Source organism: Onychomys torridus, chromosome 16 (genome assembly GCF_903995425.1).
Source record: "Onychomys torridus chromosome 16, mOncTor1.1, whole genome shotgun sequence".
Classification (NCBI taxonomy): domain Eukaryota; kingdom Metazoa; phylum Chordata; class Mammalia; order Rodentia; family Cricetidae; genus Onychomys; species Onychomys torridus.
In genome coordinates, this window is record NC_050458.1 from 26092030 (window position 1) to 26106435 (window position 14406).

At 40.5% G+C, this 14406-nt stretch overlaps 1 protein-coding gene across 1 annotated transcript; it reads right to left on the minus strand.

Moving 5' to 3' along the window:
• Positions 1-7991: 7991 nt before the first annotated feature.
• Positions 7992-9518, minus strand: LOC118597106 (uncharacterized protein CXorf49 homolog). Its single transcript, XM_036208378.1, has one exon. The coding sequence runs from the start codon at positions 9516-9518 to the stop codon at positions 7992-7994; it is 1527 nt and encodes a 508-aa protein (XP_036064271.1).
• Between the last annotated feature and the right edge of the window lie 4888 nt (positions 9519-14406).

Consider the following 14406-nt stretch of genomic DNA (forward strand, 5'->3'; position numbering starts at 1 on the left):
TTCAAGCACCTTTGGAAAAGAGATAATGTTATTAAAGTGTCTAATAGAGCTATTTGATGGAAGGCATTTACTTATGCTTTAAGTAAATGTTTTGAAATTTTGGTTGCTTATTCATCCAGTAGAAACAGATGCCTGCAATTTTGGGAGTGAAAGCAAGTGGCACACCACCACCCTTCAATCGTTGCTTCTGTACTTTTGTTACACACGAGTAAAACCAGGCCAACCAATGACATGTCATCCTAATTGATTTTAATTAGTTTTCCACAAAATAAACCACATGAAAGATAACTATGAAAGAGTGTACCCAGGTGGAATTTGTAAGCGCTATTGAATTTGGGGGTTCTCAAGGTTTCTACAGCAAATAAAGATAGATTACAACAGCTTTAATGAAAACATTCATATTTTTCACTTTATTATACTTATTAAGCTCTTTTTAAAATCATCTGGAAGGTAACAAGCCATTGTCTGTGAATGAATAGAAGATACAGAACTTTCTGGAGCATTAGAGATTGAGTTCAGAACTTCACATTCTTCATGTACCCAGTCTTCTACCACTGAGCTATATCCCCAACCCTATTTTGTTTTCATCATAATTTAGCAGCAAGATTACAAAAATGAGTGTCTCTTCTATGTATGTCTTTTAATTTGGAAAAATATTAAATTTTTGTGTGTTTTCATGTGTGTGCAGGTGCACAGGTGTGGGTGCATATATGCACATTTGAACATATGGGTGAGACCTCAGACAAGCTCAGTTATGGTTCCTCAGGTGCTATCCTCCTTACTCTTTGAGAAAGGGTCCCTCACTGGCTTAGAGATGACTAAATAGTTTAAGCTGGTTGGCCAATAAACTCCAAGGATTCATCTGTTTACATGTCCCCAGTTCTAGGATGAGAAGCATGCACCACCATGTTGGCTTTTAGATGTGGGCTCTAGGGATCAAAGTCAGGTCCTCATTCTTGCAAGGCAAACACTTTACTGACCATGCCATCTCTTTAGAGTCCAAATGATAATTCACAAGAACTTTGATTTCTTTCTTAAAGCTTTTGCTCATTTGTTAAAAATTTAAGTATGGTAGTCTCTGCTCCTAGATCATTTAACAAATATTACAGAATTCATTACTTCCATTGTGTCTTATTGTGGGTGTCATGTACAAAATGATGAAAATTATGACCTCTGTTCGAAAGCATGTAATTTTTAGCTATAGTCATTATAATGTTGTTTAGAGATTATTTATTTACAGGCTCCCACCTAACAGGAAAAAGTTATAGAATCTTTTTTTGGGGGGACAGGGTTTTGTGTAGTTTTGGTACCTGTTCTGAATCTCGCTCTGTAGACCAGGCTGGCCTCAAACTCACAGAGATCTGCCTGGTTCTGCCTCCCAAGTGCTGGGAGTAAAGATGTGTGCCACCGAGCCTGGGTATGGAATCTTTTAAAGATGAGGACTTCATTTATCTCTCTGTCTCTCCTCTATCTGTCTGTCTATTTATCCATCTATCTGTCCGTCTATCTATCTACATACCTGTCTATCTATCATCTATCTATCTATCTATCTATCTATCTATCTATCTATCTATCTATCTACCTTCCATTATAGTGTGGGGTCTCAGTATACAGTTATTGAATTATTTTGAATTGATACCAGGCCTTTTTAAATTTTTACTTCCATTAACTGTTGTTGTTATTCATTAGAACACTCCTCTTGCTTATCATCCACCACTCCGTGCTTCAAGAAGCTGTATTTCAGGTTTTATTCTAGCTGTGTTTATGTGCAAAATCAAATCAAATCCATATACCTTAGAGTCATATGCCATCTTAGAGAGTAAAAGTTGTCTAGGGTTGTGTTGGAAAAGACTAAGGTTTTCTTAGGTGTAGTGGAAAAAAGTATTGGTATTGATTAGTGATGTCTGTGAAGGATAGAGACCAAGCTATAGGTAGCATACATGCTGTGTATCTGTGTGCTATGTATCTGTGATCTCTTCTGTATATCTTAAGACTCAAACTTTACTCAAGAAGACAGGAATACAGGAAACCTTAGATTTATAGTTAACAAGATGAGAACAACTGAGAGTAAGCCTCCTTCACCATGATGCATCTTAGGTGAGATTATTGGTGAGACCCAGAGATAAACCTGTTTCTTTATTTGTTTGACTTATATTCCAGATACTCAGTAACTATCACTGTCATTGAATTTGCAAATGAACTCAGGTTGTATAATCTCTCTCTGTGGATCATCTAGTAACAAGTTTCTATAATTATCTGAGCCTCTTAAGAGTTGAGGTAATATCCAAACCACTTTACCTTCCTAATCCATGCAGGAAGATTAGTTATAGGATTAAGACTTGACGTTATTGTCTCTTGTGCTGTAGTGAATAGATTTTTGGAAGTCTTCATTTTAAGTTCCTGATGAGTATTTCCTGTGTGATTCTGGGTATCAGCATATGGTTCTATGCCTTAATTTTCTCATCTACAGATTGGGGAGGTTTAAACACACACACACACACACACACACACACACACACACACACGCACGCATGCAAGCATGTACACACACACACACACACACACACACACACACATACACACATTTAATATTCTGGGTTCAATTCAAAACTGATATTTGCCAGGCTTATTTCTACAGAAGATTGATCCTTTAGGCTCCTATCAGCTTGTGACTTCTTTTCTGCAGAGGATTGGATGACTCCTTAATAATAGGACCCTTGTCTCCTGTATCCTAATAACTCCAAGTGCAGCAGACAGATCTTCTGTTGTGTTGACTCCACAACAGAAAAACTCTTACTGAAAGGACCCTAGTTGAATACTTATATATAATAAGTATCATTTGAGCATTAATACCAGGCTGTGAGTTGGTGGAAGCAGTTGAGTTATCTGTTCAAGATGTGATTCTGACTCTGATACTCTGGATATGATTGGTGTGATTGTTAGTGTTGTCAACTTGACAAAAGTTAGAATACCCTGGGAAATGGGCCACTGGGCATGTTTGTAGGGGATTATCTTGATTATGTTTATTGAGATGGGAGGAGCTGTCCAATGTATGTGGCACCATTTCCTTAGGCAGGGGATCTTGGATTGTGCAAGTGTGGAGAAAACTGAGCTGAGCACATTAACTGCTATCTTTTTTTTTCTGAATAGTACACAATCTGATGAATAGCTTCAATCTCCTGCTGACTTGACTTCTCTGCCATGGTAACTTATGTGTTGAAATATGAGTTAAAATAAACTCTCCCTTATGTTGCTTTTGCCAGAGTATTTTATGAAAGCAACAAGAAAAGCACTAAGACAATTAATCACGAGTTATTGCTGTTTTTACACAGAAGAAGGAAGTCTTAAATGAAAAAACCTTAGTAAATGTGCTTGGTTATTCTTATATTGCCTAGCACTTCCTGCTCAGGTAGTCATAGCAGTGGTACCATGAAGAGGCCTGGAGGAAGGATCAGGGAAAAGGTATATTTTCATATTCCTGTCTCACTTCCAGTAAATTCCAGGCAAGAATGAATTCAGAGCTGTAAGAAATCTCAGTGTTCAGTCTGACACATACACAGAGGGAACTATACCTAGGTCTTGGTAACCTCCCAATAGGATGATCCATTCCTTTCTCCTTCCTCATATGACGCTGCCCTGAGATACTGGAGCTGGAGTTCTGACCATTTCTTGTCTATGCCAGTGTAATATTAAGTTTAAATTCCAGGCCCAGGAGTCTACTAATCAGAGTCAGATTTTCTTGGTGTGAGATGGTATCTGAAAACCAGTACTCATGAAGCTCCTTCAGGTAATTTTGATAGCCAATAAGATTTAGATCCACTGATTGGTAAAAGCACCTTATTTGTCTCAGAATGGCAGCTAGGCATTCTGCGATATTGCCTCTACCTCAGTTCCCCATTCCACCTCATGTCTAGTTATTTCTCTTGTGCCCTTCTTGTCTTCGTGCCCTCCAAGAGATGAGGTCCTCTATAAACACCACAGGTTCTGTATAGCACAATGCTTTCTTAAGCTCATGCTCTGGCATCTGGCTATAACTTCCGTAGCAGAGGTCTGTTGAGTGAATGGGCATCCTTCAAGGGCAACTTTAATCTTCATCTCTATCCCTGGGTTTCCTGGTAACCACCCATCTGCCTCCAGAATTGACTGATCCCTCTTTGCATTCTTATAATACGTGGAACATTTTGTCACTATTATAGCTACAGTGACATATTTTCTACTCACAGTGTTGGCACAAACAGCCAAATGGTGGGATACGGTATTTTTAAATAGAACAGAGAATTTGAAATTATTTTTATGCCTAATCTCTGAAGTTTCCATCCATGATAAAAATAATACTTATTATCTCAAGAAATACAGAAGTGGGTTTATAATATAGAAAACTCCCCAAGCCTTCCCAGGGCAACAAAACCTTCCCATTTCATCTCCTTAGACTGATTCCAATTTCTAGAGGCAATAATTAAGATAAAATGATTTTGACCAGATAATATGAAAACCTATAGAATCAGAGAGGTCCTGTCAGACTCTTCAAGATCTGTTTTACTTCATCAGAGACATGTGTGTGCTTGCTTCTCTTCTGTTCTTACAGTGATAATCACAATTTTCTTTTTTTTTTCTTTTTTCTTTCTTTTTTTTTTTAAGACAGGGTTTCTCCATGTAGCTTTGAGCCTTTCCTGAAACTCACTTTGTAGATCAGGCTGGCCTCCAACTCACAGAGAGGCCTGGCTTTGCCCCCCAAGTGCTGGGATTAAAGGCGTGTGTCACCACCGCCCGGTGATAATCACAATTTTCAAACGCCTATTTCAGCATGCACCAACTCAGAGAATTTCTGCATACGTATTGTACCTTGCTTTTGTTACTAAATGGCTTATTTTGGAGATTTACTCCATACACATAAACAAGGAGACTTCTCACTGTTTTGGGTAGTAGGCTGTTTCATCACTATTAACTGTGTTAGCATTTATTTAGTCGATGGAAATTTAGTGGGCTGCTTGTTTTTGCTACTGTAAGTAATTCATATATATATATATATAATTCACATATATACATATAACAATTTTTGGGTCTAGGAATAACTGAGACTGAGCTACTAAAATTGAAATTGTTGGTGTGTACATTTTTATATTTAATGGACATTGTCAACTGTTCTTCATAAAGCACATGTGAATGATGCTCCCAATACAAATACATTTGGTGATCCCAAGTACTACTAAGATTCTTTACTTTTTGCCACTCTATTTAAGAAGTGGTATCTCTTGATAGCTTTAATTTGCATGTCTCATTATAACAAGACTGAATCTCCGTTCATGCAGTTATTATAGCTAATTATGCTTCCCGTGAACTTCCTTTTCATGATGTATTGAAAAAACTAATCAAATTTGTCCGTTTTTTTTCCTTTGCAGTTTCTGGAATTTGTTATATTTAGAAAAATGTTTGTTATGTAAAATAAGTTTCAAAAATATTTCTCAGACTTGAAAATTTGTATTATCTGGTCAAAATTGCTGATTTTATTTTAATTATTGCCAACAGAAATTGGGATTAGTTTAGAGAGATGGAATGGAGAGTCTTTTGCTGATGTGGGAAGGTGGTTTTTTTTGTTATATCAATATTTTCTCCCTATACTAGAATTTTATTCTGGCTTGTATATTATTTGTTCTTGATATCTTCCTGAAGGAACTAGTTGTAACTATTTTCCAAATCTATGATGTTCTTTTCTGTACATCTCTCATCTGTGTAGTTTTCTTTATTATCATGATGGTGATTGAACCTAGGACCTTATGCATCCTAAGCAAGAGTTCCACCACTGAGCAACATCTCCTTTTATAGTGTTTCTGGCCCATTGTAAGCTTTTAGCATGACCTCTCATTTATAGACATTTTCTCTACAATTCTCTTCTGAGTGATAAGAATAGATGATCCTACTCTCTGTTCTGTGAACACAGTGTTACTAAGAAAATGACTCCTTGCTCTGATCATATACTAAGCCTGGACGAGTGTTTAATTTTTTTTTGTTGTTGTTTTGAGACAGGTTCTCACTAGATAGCTTTGGCTGTCTTGGAACTCACTCTGTAGACCTGGCTGGCCTTGAACTCACAGAGATCTGCCTGCTTCTGCTTCCCAAGTGCTAGGGTTAGAGGCGTGAGCCACCACCACTCAGTGTTCCTAGATAACTATTAAATGAAGCTTTTCATAGAGAAGTGTTATATTCATATGAGAGAGAGAGAGAGAGAGAGAGAGAGAGAGAGAGAGAGAGAGAGAGAGAGAAGCATTTCCTTACAAGAGTGGCAATGTCCCTGGTTCACTGTGAGTTTTCACAAAACTTCATCCTGTGCATACTCAGTGCTTTCTGGCTGGGACTCTCAGTTCAGAGGGTGTCAAGCAGTGCTTCTAACTTGGTGTCCCCCTTCCAACTACCTGATTGCCTTTTCCTTGTGATGTCACAGAAGGTCCAGAGATGGTCTCTTCACTAATCCTTGATCTACCCCAATAGTTACACAGGGTGGGGTGGGGGCAGCTATTCCCACCTGTAGGGTATGAAATCTACCATCAAAATTGTGCTCTGCTGTCTCTAGATCTAAGACCACAGGCAGTCCTTTATATTTTCCTGAAATTTTGACTTTAAGCTTTAGGCAAAAATTTTTTCCTCACACAGGAAGCCTTATTGTTATTATCCCCATTTTACCGAAAAACAAAAGCTCAACAAAATTAAACTGAGTCATCCAAGGGCCCTTGATTAGAAAGGACTAAAGCAGAGATTTAAGGATGAGCTAATATCTATGCCCAAGGGTTCTTTATTGCATGCCACATAGCTTTACAGTTATTTTACACCATGCACTGCAGTTTGTTCTCTAATATTGGTGTGAATCCCTTCTCTCCACAAGATGATACATCTTTGAAGCAAATAAAACATGCTTTCTGTTTCTAGATCTCTAAGAGTACCATATGCTTGACCAATACAGCCTAAGTGTCTGTCATGGGGTGAAATGAGGGGAGGATGTGAAAAGTGATAAAGTTGCTTTATCTAATACGTGAGTAAAGAACTGAGGGAAAAGTGACTTCTACCAAGTCCTTTCTCCATTTTGCTTCTGTTTGAGAATAACCCATAAGCTCTGTTTTTTTTTTGTTTGGTGCTGTGACCTTGCATATCTTTTCTGCTTTTCAGGCCTGGAGAATTACCACATAGAGATGTTACATTTAGGTTTGGATGGGCCAGGTATTCAACAGACCCTACTGACTTCTTTCTGAAATTCTGGCTGCACCACTTTGTACTTGTTGGTCCCTATCTGAATTAGAGTTGGTCTGGCAAGCCTCTGAGAGCATTGATGCTACTACATGGACAGATTGCTCCTTGGTGTGTGGACAAAGGCTGGGGGGAAGAGTCCAAACCATTTCCAAGAGAAGAAGGGATAATAGAAGGGAAGAGGTGTCAGCTGACTATATTCTTTGCTTAAAATGTTAAAATGACACAAAAGCACCTAGATTTATATTTGCATTTTCCCATCCTTAGTCCTAGCCCTGTAAAAGGACTTAGTCCAACACAGAAACAATTACCTCTAAGGCATCTAGGATCAGAGAGGGAAGTTTAGGTTTATCTGGAGAACCATTGTGATTTCCTTGATGTAGGCCCATTCTCAAGGAAACAAACAAACAAACTGGTAGTTTAAAAAACATATAGAGGTTTGAAAAAAATACCCTTGACCTCTTTTAACACATCATTTTCCTTCATGATCCATTCCAGGCCTAGTTCATACCTAGACTAGTTTTAAGAAGGCAGAGATAAGCTGGCATTCTTTATAGTTATCTTTATTTACTTTATATCACAAACATTTATTTTCCTTCCTAGGAAGTACTTCTTTGAACTACTGCCAATTGGGGAGGGGGTGGGAGGTAAAGAGGAAAGGATCTACAGGAAGAACTGGAAGGAAGTAGCTGGACTGCAGCACGGGGCTCCAGAGACACCAGCTGCTTGTCTTGTGTGCTTGACACACCTTGGGTTTAACTTGAAAGTGCCTGGAACTTCTCATTGACAGCCTGCAGGGCAGATAGCTGTTTTTTGAGGTCTTCTATTTCCCTCTGTAATTCTGGACAATGGGGACAGCCCTGTGTTCCAGGTAGTTGCTGTACCTCTGGGTCTAGGGGTGAGGGACCTACAGGTGGTTCCTGGTCACCAGAGGCTGCAGACCTTCTAGACATGATGCCTTTTTGGCTCAGGGCTAAGGACTGAGAGTTTTCTGGGTCCTGGAGGCTTCTGGTGTTTATATCCCCACTGCTGAATTCTTGATGCACACTCTGGCAGGATGGCTCTGCCCTGTGTGTTGGAAACGTAACCTGTGAGCAGGGATCTCTGGTTGAGTCAGTGTCTTCTTTGGATACCAACTGTAAGTCCCTTGTCCTCTTTGTCCCAGGTCTCTTCCCAGTGTAGAAGTTCTTGCACTGTTTGGGTCTCAAAGGCAGCAGTGAGCATTTATTGGACCTCCCAGGTAGCCCAACACCAGAGATTGGGGGGAAGGTGGCTGGTTCTGCAGGAGCCGACTTTAGTCTCTGACCCCATTGATGGAAGGCTCTCCCCAGAGTAACTGTTGAGGCATCCCACAGGGGTTTCTTCTTTGGGATCATCTTCTTTCTAGGATTGGCCTTGGGCAGACTACCCACCCCAGGAACTTCTGGATAGCTGGGCTTGGCTCCTCCTTTCCCCCACAAGACTCCTGGCTTTTTCTTAGAGGATAAGGCTTCCAGTTCCTTCGAGGCCTGCCTCTCCATGCCAGAGGTCAGTCCTCGGGTAGTAGAGGTCAGCAGGGAGGAGGGCATCCGGATGAAACTGTCTCTGGCCTGGACATTTGAGTGTCTGGCTATGTCTCCAGTCTCTGATGGGCCACTGGTCTTAGGTTGGCTCCCATCTTTGAGGCAAATGGTCACCCTCATCGTCTGTACCTCATTTAATTCATCTGTCAACTCAGGTTCAGAAGTGGGACAGTGGGGGGTATCCTCGCTGCTGATCACCATCCTACCAGTGGTACTTATCTTCGGGGTCACCCAAGCCCTGCTTTGCTCCCATCCCTTGGGCAAGAGAGTAGCAGCAGAGGCCGGCTTTGTCTCCTCGGAGCCTGAGGCCTGCAGACCTCTCTTGCTGGAGCCTGGCTCAGTCTCAGCAGAAAAGCCCTCTGGGGATGGTTCTCTGACTCCTGGTGCCTCTGAGTTGTTCACCTGCTGCCCAGTGGCTACGGTCTCTACCTTGGGTTGGGAGTGGCAGTCCAAACCAACCACCTTCTCGTCAGCTGGGGAACCTAGACTCTCTTCCTTGGGCACCAGGGAATCCGGCAGGCACCCGCCAGCCCAAAGTACCACGGACATGGGCTTTGACACTTCCAGCTGGGACACTAACGGGACCTCGATGCTTTCGGGGCCAGGGAGACTGCCTTCACCTTCGCTGCTCTGAGTACATCTCGGGACAGGGCTTAAACCCTTGGTTTGGTCTCCACCTTCCACATCTTCTGGAACAGACGTCTCCGCAGGAGAGTTCATATTGCCAGTCCCGGAAGCGGAAGTAAAATTCCAGGAAGACCGTTGCTCGGCTTGCTTAAGATACAAGGTGCAATCTCAAGATGAGGAAGACGTCCACAGGGGCCTGTACTTGCTGGCCTATCACTCAGCATTTTCTGAGATGACTTGTTTTCTCCTAAAAATTTTAACTCCATCACAAAAAAACTACTAAACTTTAATAACATAATTTCATCATATTTGTTATGACCAAGATTTAACGATTTATTTATTTATGTATCTATCTATCTATCTATTTATTTATTTGGCTTACAACTGATGCCACAAGTTCACTTTGTGTTTGCTAAAATAATTATTACAGAAGGACTGTGTAGAGTAGGCTTCATGTGCAGAGGAAAAACAGTTTCAAACATTTAACCAAATTTTATTTTATTTTTTTGATGTAGAATCACATGTAGCCCAGGTTGTCCTCAAAGTTGCTTTATATTGTGATTATGATCTTGAATTCCACATTGTTCTGCCTCCATATCTCAAGTGCTACTAGGATTATGGATCTGATTCACATTTAGGTGGTGCTGGAGATGGACCCAGCGCTTTGAGCATGTTAGGCAAGCAAGCATGCTACCCAATGAGCTACATTCCCAGCTCTAAGATAAGACATCTTAGGCAGCTTTGACTCACATCGTTAAACTGCTCCAAGAAGAGTTAGCTGTCCCTTCTTCTTTAGAGTGTCGTGGAGCTGTGGTCCCCACATTATTGAGAGCCCTCCTTTGTAGGAGTTTCCAAGCACAAGTCCCTTGGTCAGTCTTGCTGCTGTCAAGTTAGCATACTCGCTTGCTATTTTTACTCTACTATGGTGTCCCACTGTTTTCACGATTTCCCTTCCTAAGGCGTTTCCTCTATACACTTGTTAAGGCACAAACCAAGTAACAGTCATCTTCGTGAATCTTTTCCAGTTAATTTAGAATGGGTTCAAAGGCCTTTATATGGCTTAAAGGCCGTCCACAAGCTAGCTAGCCTCTTCCAACCTCATGGTCAGCAGATTCCTCTGGCTCACCGGTTCTCAGCCATACTCATCTCACTTTAAGACATGTCGAGTCCATTCTCATTAAGACTTTCTCACTTGTGCTTTGTTGTGCAACCATGCTCTTTCAGAGAAGTACACAGCGTGATCTTCCTTATTTTTTAGAATTTGAATCAAGTGACACTTATTTGGTACACCTTCCTGATCATTCTGGCTAGTAGCCACCTCTCTCCCAGTTGCTGGTCCTTCTTTATCCCCCACAGTGCTTTGTTTTTCTTTATAGCAGTTCGTAATTCTTGCTCCCACTTACCCTTTATATTTACTGTTTTCTTAATTCAACACTGGAATGTGGACTCTAGGTTAGGTTAAGAACTGAATCTATCTTGGCCATTGACTAATTATTCTACTTAGAGTTGTTGAACTGTATTATAGTTGAAGCCAAATATCACTTGAATGACTGGGAATTGGAAGACAGTTTATCATTTTTATTGCAAAGTTAGTTTGGATAATCCTAAAACAGTCTCCAATTCAAGTCCAATACTTCCTTTGGATGCACTAAGTTGTAAAGTTCTAAAAGTGAAATCTAGAATGCGGAGAAAAATTGTAGACACTTATAGCATGAATCTTAGAAGGTGTTATTAATAAAATCAAACCTGAGGCCAGTTATTGGGGTGAATGCTGGAAGATCAGAGAAGCAGAACAAGCCACAGCTACCTCACCATGCCAGTTCCTCAGATGATCCTGTTTCCTCAGACTGGAAGCTTCTGAGTCCTTATGAAATGAATCTCAGCTGAACTGCTGCTCCAAAGCCTAACAGCTTAACCAGCCAAATGCTTCTAGTTTCTGGGCCTCACGCCTTATATACCTTTCTCCTTTTTACCATCTCTCCCTGGGATTAAAGGCTCACTTTCTGGGATTAAAGGTGTGAGTCACCAAGCTTGGCTGTATCCTTGAACAGATGGATTTCTGCCTCTGGAATGCTAGGATTAAAGGCGTGTGCTACCACTGCCTATCCTCTATGTTTAATATTGTGGCTGTTCTGTCTCTGACCCCAGATAAATTTATTAGGGAGCACAATATTTTAGGAACAGAATACCACCACAGACACTGGGTTTCAATAAGCAGTCACCTTCTGGGTTGTAGCTTACTTAGATTTCTTCCTTGGGTAATATTTTTTACATTCTTTTGTGAACATAGCCCTGGATTGAACACCAAGAAGTGTTTGAAATAAGCTCACCTTTTAACAGCACATAGTTCAGTTGGGAAAACAAATAAACTGATGTGCATGCTTTCTTTCTCCAGTACACACAAATATGTACTTATGATGACTGAGATAAAATGCAAATAAGTGTAATAATAAAGAGACCAAAGGTATTTTAAATGTTAAGAAAAAATAACATTCTTCATTAAAGCTTTAAATAAATAAATAAATAAATAAATATTTATTTATTTTGCATGACAACCATATGTGTTTGCGACTATTTTCCTACTCATCATTAAGAACAGGAAACTTAGACTCACACAGAAACTTGCCCAAGATTACGCAGCCATCAAATGGGAAAGCACTGCTCTGAAGCCTGTGTTTGAAATCATCACACTATTAAGTAACATTCTGGGCATAAGACAATGCTTCTAACATATTTTAAGCATTTTCTAAATTGTTTCAAAGTTAAATCACACTAGAAAATGTACTTGCACTGGAAACACAATGTATAAAAATCTAGCCATTACAAAAGCAAAAATGAAATTATTAGATTAAGCCTGTGAAATAGAAACATCTGTAACCTTCTCAAAGTCTACTTATAGGTAAAGTAACTGAATTGCTATGTCTATAAAATTAGGCTTGTTCAGGTCAGGGAAAGGTATTAATAGTTTTAACATGTACCCCTTTGCTGAGCTAAATAGGCATGAACAGTCCCACAGCTTTTTAATCAGGGTATGAGTGTCTTTTCTTTTCTTTCTTTTTTTTTTATTATTTAAACTGTTGGACCTAATGGCTCAGGCTTCTTACTATCTAGTTCTTCTATCTTAAATTAACCCATATCTATTAGTCTATAAGTTCCCATGTGGCTTGTGGCTTGCCAGTACCTTAAATCTGGCTTTTTATGGCCTTAGCTGGCAATGTCTCTCTAGACTCGCCTTCCTGTTCCCCCAGTTCTCTTCTCTGCTACTCCCTCCTATACTTCCTGCCTGGCTACTGGCCAATCAGAGTTTTATTTATCAATCAATCATAGCAACATATATTTACAGCATACAGGACATCCCACAGCAGCCCTCCTCCTCCTTCTAATGGTCTTACAGAGCTTGTATAGAATCCCATAGAATGCTCCTACTTGGATTTGTCTGATGTCTTTCTTGTACTTAGAATGGATTTGGTGTTTGTTGAAAACATAGATAAAATGTACCTCTTATCACACCACACACAGGTCACCTATGCTACACCTCTGCACACTTGCATTTATTTTTGGCTAAAGTCTTAGGCCAGGTTTCTTCACTGTGAGATTACTGTATTTTGTTGTTTCTAGTCTATTCTTTGAAAGCAAGTAATTAAATATATCACCCTTTCGAATGTAGGAAGGATTAAACTCTGTGGTTTTTTTGGCTTGTCAGGGCCATATTTCTTTTTTTATTTTATAATTAATTTAATTTTACATATCAGTCACGGATTCCCCTGTCCTCCTTCCTCCAACCCCCTAGACTTCACCTCTAACCCTCCCCGCATTTCCACCTCCTCCAAAGCAAGGTCTCCCTTGGGGATTCAGTTGAGGCAGGTCCAGTCCCCTCCTCCCTACACCAAGGCTGAGCAAAATGTGTAAGCATAGGCCCTAGGTTCCAGAAAGCCAGCTCATGCACTAAGGACAGGGCCCCGTCCCACTGCCTGGGGGCTTCCTGAATAGTTCAAGCTAATCAACTGTCTCACTTATCCAGAGGTCCTGATCCAGTTCCATGGGGGCTTCTCAGCTATTGGTTCATAGTTTATGTGTTTCCACTAGTTTGGCTATTTGTCCCTGTGCTTTTTCCAATCATGGTCTCAACATCTCTTGCTCATACAATTCCTCCTCTCTCTTGCAGATTGGACTCCTGGAGCTCCACCTGGGGCTTGGCCGTGGATCTCTGCATCTGCTTCCATCAGTCACTGGAGGAGAGTTCTATCATGACAGTTAGGGTGTTCAGCCATCAGATCACCAGAGTAGGTCAGCTTGGGCTTTCTCTCAACCATTGTCAGTAGTTTTTTTGTGGAGGTATCTTTTTGGATTTCTGGGACCTCTCTAGCACTTTGCTTCTTCCTGTTCCCATGGCAGTCTTCATTTATCATGGTATCTCTTGCCTTGTTCTCCCACTCTGTTCCTGATCCAGCTGGGACCTCCTGCTCCCTTAAAATCTCTTTCCCCCAAACCTTGCCCTCCATTACCCTCCCACCATGTCCAGGTTGCTCATGTAGATCTCATCAATTTCCCTGTCATTGGGTGATCCCTGTGTCTTTCTTAGGGTCCTCTTTACTAAGTAACCTTCTGGAGTTGTGAGTTGCAGTCTGGTTAGTCTTTGCTTCACATCTAGTATCCACTTATGAGTGAATACATACCATTTTGTCTTTCTGAGTCTGGGTTACCTCACTCAGGATGATTTTTTTCTAGTTCCATTCATTTGCCTGCAAACCTTATGATGTCATTGTTTTTCTCTGCTGAGTAGTACCCCATTGTGTATATGTATCACATTTTATTTATCCATTCTTCAGTTGAAGGACATCTAGATTGTTTCCAGGTTCTGGCTATTACAAATAATGCTGCTATGAACATAGTTGAGCATGGAACCTTGTGGTATGTTTGAGCATTCCTTAGGTATATGCCCAAGAGTGATATAACTGGGTCTTGAGGGAGATTGATTCCC

Coding starts and splice junctions, on each gene's coding strand:
- LOC118597106 (XM_036208378.1), bottom strand. CDS start 9,518: ATGAACTCTCCTGCGGAGACGTCTGTTCCAGAAGATGTGGAAGGTGGA.